The sequence below is a fragment of the Carlito syrichta genome, unplaced genomic scaffold (assembly GCF_000164805.1).
Source record: "Carlito syrichta isolate Samal-C Ts95f unplaced genomic scaffold, Tarsius_syrichta-2.0.1 Scaffold311381, whole genome shotgun sequence".
In the NCBI taxonomy this organism is placed as follows: domain Eukaryota; kingdom Metazoa; phylum Chordata; class Mammalia; order Primates; family Tarsiidae; genus Carlito; species Carlito syrichta.
Genome location: NW_007255477.1, coordinates 6,234 through 12,938, shown reverse-complemented (window position 1 = coordinate 12,938; position 6,705 = coordinate 6,234). Strand labels below are relative to the sequence as shown.

At 35.9% G+C, this 6,705-nt stretch overlaps 1 protein-coding gene across 1 annotated transcript in view; it reads right to left on the bottom strand.

Annotated features, from left to right (window-relative positions):
* The window catches only part of BRAF (B-Raf proto-oncogene, serine/threonine kinase), a 151,702-nt gene extending 146,171 nt beyond the window's left edge, over window positions 1-5,531 (bottom strand). Inside the window, exon 1 of the mRNA XM_008068634.2 lies at window positions 5,418-5,531. Coding sequence (XP_008066825.2) covers window positions 5,418-5,501 — 84 coding nt within the window. The 5' untranslated portion in view covers window positions 5,502-5,531. The remainder of the gene's footprint in view (window positions 1-5,417) is intronic.
* Between the last annotated feature and the right edge of the window lie 1,174 nt (window positions 5,532-6,705).

The window sequence follows — 6,705 nt, the reverse complement described above, 5'->3', positions numbered from 1 at the left end:
CACTCATCTCAGCCTCCCAAAGGCGCGGGATTACAGGCTGAGCCACCGAGCCCAGCTTCATAAATTCTGAAGCAGTTGAGGACTCAGTGTCACACTAGATATTGTAGGATGGTTCCAGAAACACTATCCCCTCACCTCTGGGCTCCAGATACAGAAAAAAGAATCTATTACGAGGAAAGCATCTATTATTTTATCATATATGTAGAAGGCATTAAAATAATTTGTTGGATAAATGAACACAGAAAAATTGAGAGAAACAACTTCTCTTTTTTTCCTTTGGATGATGGTAGAAAAAAGGGAACCAAAGACCTCTCATTTCAGGAAATACAAGTATAGTCACTGGTCTAGGGGTGACTGATATATGACCTCATTCTCGTCTATGAGTTAAGAAAGGAAAACTTACAGGAAATTTTTGGGAAAGATTTTCTACCTAGCAGAAGCTTGGTACACAGGAGCGCTTCTCTGTTTTCTCCTGTTCCACAGGAGTTGTGGAAGGGCAGGATTCTCATATCTACTGCCGTCTTGGCAGAAAAGCCAAAGGGACTACAGAGATCCAATCCAGAGAATGACTACACTGAGCTGTGGAATAATTTACCTGTATGCTTCTTGTTACGTGAAAGGAAAATAAAATCCCTATTTATTTCAACAACTTGTTGTTGAAGGATTCTATTTCTTGTAGCTAAAACCATTCATAACTTTTACAGATCTGGATTTGTTCTTTAATTTTTCTCATTTTTCCTCTATTATTTTCCATCTCTGCTTTTATTCTGCTTTCTGGAACATTTATCTACCAATATTTATTTACCTTCCAACATATATTTATTTATACAAATACAAACATATACATATATATATACACACACAAAGATATACATTTACAAAAATTTTTTTCTGGTATAGTATTTTTAATTTCCAAAAGTTCTTTCTTGCTCTGGTATTTTTGCTTCTCTAGAACTGCTACAAACAAGAACGGTTTACTATAGCTTATCTCTGATGTTAATGATAGTTTTCCAGTTTCCTCTGTTCTCTGCACTGTTTCTGACTGATTCCTGTTGGTTATTTCTGGTGTTGTCTTTCCTGTTAAAATATCTGGTTATTCTGAGCTGTCCATTCAAATTTAGGAGTTAAACACTCTGAAGATGTCCATACTAACCAAAGCAATCTAGATTCAATGCAGTACTTGTCAAAATCACGATGACCTGTTCACAGAAATAAAAATATCGTTTTTAAAATTTATATTGAATCTCAAGTGACCCCAAATAGTCAAAACAATCATGGTGAGTACACTACATTCCAGTCTGGGTGACGAGCGAACCTCTGACAAAAAAGAAAAAAAGAAAAAGAATGAAGTTGGAGAACTCACATTTCCTGATTTCAAAAACTTACTACTGTCGGGCACAGTTGCTCATGCCTGTAATCCCAGTACTTTGGGAAGCTAAGGCAGGAAAATTGCTTGAGCCCAGGCATTTGAGACCAACCTGGGGAACACAGCGAGACCTATCTCTACAAAAAATCATAAAATTAGCCAGGCATGGTGGCACACAGCGAGCCCTAGCTACTCGGAAGGCTGAGGTGGAAAGACTGCCTCAGCCAGGAGGTCGACGCTATAGTGAGCTTGTCATCATGTCGTTGTATTCCAGTCTGGACAACAGATTGAGATCCCAACTCAAAAAAATAAAAATAAAAAGTACTGCAAAGCTAGTGCCATCGCAACAGTGTGATACCAGCATAAAGACAGACATAGAGACCACTGGAATAAACTCTAACATATAAGGTCAAATGATTTTCGACAAGGACTCCAAGACCATTCAAGCGGGAAAGGACAATCTTTTCAACAAATGATGCTAGGAAAACTGGATATCCATGTACAAAAGAATGAAGTTGGACCCTTACCTTATACCATATACAAAATTTAACTCAAGATGTATCAAAGACCCAAACGTAGAGCTAAAACTATAAAACTCTTGAGAGAAAATATAGGAGAAAAACTTCATGACACTGGATTAGGTAACGATTTAGTGGATTAGACACAGGCAGCAAAAGGAAAATAAATAATTTGGACTTCATAAAAATTAAAAACTACTACATCAACAGAGTAAATGGGAGTAAAAAGGGAACCCCAGAATGGAAGAAATATTTGCAAATCATGTATGTGATAAGGAATGAATATATAAAGACATACACTCAACAACAACAAAATAACCCAATTTAAAAATGGGCAAAGAGCCGGGGTATGGCTCACACCTATAATCCCGGCACTTTTGAGGTCTGAGGCGAGTGGACTGCCAAAACCAACCTAGGCTACATGGTAAGACCTCACTCTCCACAATAAATCAAAAAATTAGCTGGGTGTGGTGGCATACGCCAGTGGTTCCAGCTACTTGGAAGGCTGAGGCGGAAGGATCACCAGAGCCCAGCAGGTCGAGGCTGCGGTTGTTGGGAGCGGCCACTGCACTCCAGTCTCAGCGACAGAGTGAGACTCCAACTCAAAAAAAAAAAAAAAAAAAAAGGTTAAACGGTAAATTTTATGTTATGCATATCTTCAATAAAAAGAGAAAAGAAAAAGTGTTCATAACTTAAAATGTCAGATTGGAAACCTACAGAATGGTGGGTGGGTCTCAATGAGTATCAGTAGACTTGGCTCTTCACTGGCCTTCAAATATTAGTACCTACAGGTCTTTTCTCTTGGACTAGTTAACTTTCCACAGGCAAGAATCTCGTCATCTCTAGCCAGAGGCCCCTTCATAGTATATAAAATGGTGATAAGTGTAATGTTCTAACTCATTTATGTGTTTATTATCTACACTTCTTTCCCCTCATTAAAACGCAAGATACATAAAGGCACAGACTTTTGGCTATTTTTAAAATTGCTATTCCCCAGTGCCTAGAACAGTACAAATGTTAGCAAGCACTAAATATATCTCTTGAATGAATAAATCAACTATTTATGAAATACTTCATATACATATCAGGAATTATTCTATTTTATAATTATAAACTCAATCCTTAAATTACCACGTGTGATATTATTCCCATTTTACCAATGAAGCAGAGTATAAGAAGACTGGGTAACCTATCTGTAGAGACTAAGGTACACACACACACAAAAAGAAACTAAGGCACAGTTGAAATTCAAATATAGAGTCTGTATGACTCCCCAGTTCATCTTAATCATTTTATGATACTGCCTTCTTCAGTATGTGTGTGTGTATGCTACTATATGAGAGGGAACCCCAGAAAATCTGGAATTTATATATAAAAGTTGTGTATTCATTCATGTTTAAACTTCAGTCACCTACAACTATTGAGATGCTTTTTCCACTGCTCAAAACAGTTTTTGAGCTCATTAATTTTGATGTCTTTTAGTGCTTCTGCTGTTTTTTGTTTCACTTCTTCCACATCGGCAAAACATTTCCCTCTGAAGACTGTTTTTCATTTGGGGAAACAAAAAAGTTGCTCAGGGTGAGATCAGGTGAATAGAGAAGATGGGGCACAGAGGTCATGCTCTTTTAGGTCAAACATTGCTGAACACTCAGTGCAGTGTGGGCAGGTGCGTTGTCATAGTGGAAGAACCAGTCACCTGTTTGCCACAATGCAGAATGTTTCTTCTGCAAATTGTGATGCAATCACCTCAAAACTTCCAGATAAAAACTTCAGTTGACCATTTGATCCGGAGGAACAAATTCAAAGTATACTACAAGGGGTCTGCCCTCCAAAAAAAATTCCAGGATTTTTTTGGTGCGTGCACGTGTGCGCGCACACACACACACAGTCCCCAAGAATAAGAATCTGCTTTACCTCATGGTAATGATATAAACCTATGAATTATGGTCTGATGTATATTGTCCTAGTTAGACTTAATTTGAATAGGCAATTCAATTTTGTGTGTCTAAGTCTAAAAGGCACCAATCAAAAGGAATACATCCAGTAAAAAGTCCACATATCATGCCACAAAGAATGCCTCAAGGAATTAGAAATATTTAGCCTAAATAAGAAGAGCTATTTGAAGGGTGGTGGTGGTAGTGGTGGTGGTGGTGGTGGTGGTGGAGGAGGAGGAGGAGGAGAGAAACAATGTCATGATAAAGGTAGAATAAGACAGTGATCAAGAGCATAGACTTCTGAGTTAGATATCTGCATTCTTCCCCTTATTAGCAGAGCCATCTTAGGTAAGTTATTTAACTTCTCTGTTTCTTCACCTGTAAAATGAGAATATAACAAAAGTATCTAGTATTTTGCTTAAAGTTAACAAGGATTAAATTTAGTAATAATAGATGTACTTAAACACAGTTCAGGGTTTGTTATTCTCTTAAAGATCAGTCTTCAAATAGTAAAAAGCCTAAAGAGATATGTGTAGGGCAGGTAGCTAGACATGATTTTTGACACAAATGTATTCTATCTGAGCATAGGGTGAAAGTCCTCAAGACATGGAAATAGTTGGCAGAAAAACTGCTGGTTATATTGTCTTATTCTGATTAACAAAAAATTACCAAGTTAATGAGGACTATTTGCCTCCTAGGATTCCTATGATTGGAATCCTAAGGCATACAAAGTAAGAGAGAGCATGGGAAGTTAGGAAGTACACTAACTAGTAGTGTGACCTGGGATATGCCATATGAAGAGGTGGAAAAAGAGGAAAACAATGTATTAGTTGTAATTTCCAAACAAAGTTTATTTTTAAAATGCAAACTTACTTTCTCATGAAATAATGAAGACTTCATTTGTCCCTTAAAAAGTAATTAGATTATTAAATTAGAAATTAGTTTAGAAGTCTTTCAATCTGTACTTAAAATCTCTGGCACTTGGAGCCAAATGGTAACCTGATCGTTTCTAACCTAGAGTTGTCTATCTTCCTGTATGACTAGTGATTACAGCTGAGCCAGCTTTTACAGAGCAAGGCAGTGTAGGGTAGCAGTGAGCAGTGTAGTCTGTAGAGTCTGACTACCTAGATTCATACTCAAGGTTCAACACAAACCTCGAGGCACTATTAGGAAATAATGTTGGGCTATTTGAAAACTATAAATTTTACCTATAAGAAAGAAGAAATGAACTATGGGGGGGACTCGTTCTGGAAGAGGTATGTGCCCCATTTCCAATATGGTAACTAGTCTGCTGACCAAAACAGTGTGCTTTCTCTTTCTCTCTCTCTTAAAATGTTTTTTTTTTAATTCAGAATAATATTTTGAAATATATATAATTCCCCCTTAGTTTTGACATTTTCCAAGTTACATAAGTTATAAATGTTTATAGTAACATGTGAAACAAGACAAGATTTAAAAATAAAGGCAAAGCTAATTCTTTCTTCCCAAATCTATTCCTAATCCCATCCCTTAAAATAATCAAGATTATCCATACAAATGCTTTTATAAGTTCACTTTTTTTTTTCAAAATTACTATAGATACGATACTCAAAAGCTTACCTCCAGATATATTGACGGTGGATTATGCTCCCCACCAAATTTGTCCAATAGGGCCTCTATATGTTCCTGTGTCAACTTAATCATTTGTTTGATATTCCACACCTAAAAAATATTTTAAAAGAATTCAAATAAAAATCATTTAGGATATGAATTAGAACTATCTTAATGTGGACAAGTACATTGCAATAACTTTCAGTGTTCCTCAAAGTTTAGAGCTTAGACAACATTTAATTATAGTGGTTTTTCTCTTTTACTATTAAACATCTTTAAATTTTTTCCTACACTAGTATTACAACATATTCTCACCTACAAAAGATTCAAATAATACATGTGTATTCAGAATAAACCATGAAAATCTCTTTTCACCGTACCCACATTCCTAGGACCCCTCATCAAAAAGGCAAATGGTGCTTATGGTTTGCTGAACATCCTTGTATGTCTTTTTACTCATATAAAAGTAATACATATATATATAGAATACACAAATACACATAAATACTATATGTATAAAATATTTTAACACTTGCTTTTTTCTTTTTTCCTTTTTTTACTGAATAATAATGCTTCAGCATTCTCTCCATAGCAGTACACATCTGTTTTATTCCTCAGTGGTTCTACAGTATTCATTTCATAATACTGTCATGATACTGCTTATTTCAGCAGTCTCCAAATGCCAATAGTAACTAGTTGTTAGGTGGATGTGGATAATTTTAAGAGAATCAATTTCTGCTTGTACTCTCCCTAACTGATCTGCTTAAGAACTAGTTCTCTTTTCCTATTCCCCCCTTTAAAATCATCATTCTCTACTTTATAAAAGAAAGTTGTTTTTGCTTGCTGACTTACAGACACTCTAATCTGGATAGTAATCCTTATTCTTCTACAAATGTTACAGTCTTTGAGTTATTTTTTTCATTTTGTGTCTCTTCTGTCATATAAAGCCTTGCTATTCAAAGTGTGGTCCACAGAACCAGGAGCATCAACATTTTCTGTAAGTTTGTTAGAAAAGCAGACTTCAGGCCTTATCTCATCTCATCTCATCTCAGACCGATTGAACTTTAACAAAATGATTCATATGCATATTAAAGTTTGAGAAGCAATGATAAAGGCTGTAATTTTTTTCTCTAGCCAGATATTGCAATATTTTCTTTTATGATTCCTTTGCTAATTTGTCATATCTCCAACACTGTTAAATGTCTTTTTTTTAGCTACGCTTACTCCCTGGGTGATCGCATGATCTTTATATGCTATGAACTGATGAAGCCCAAATTTTAAAATCCAGCCCTACCCT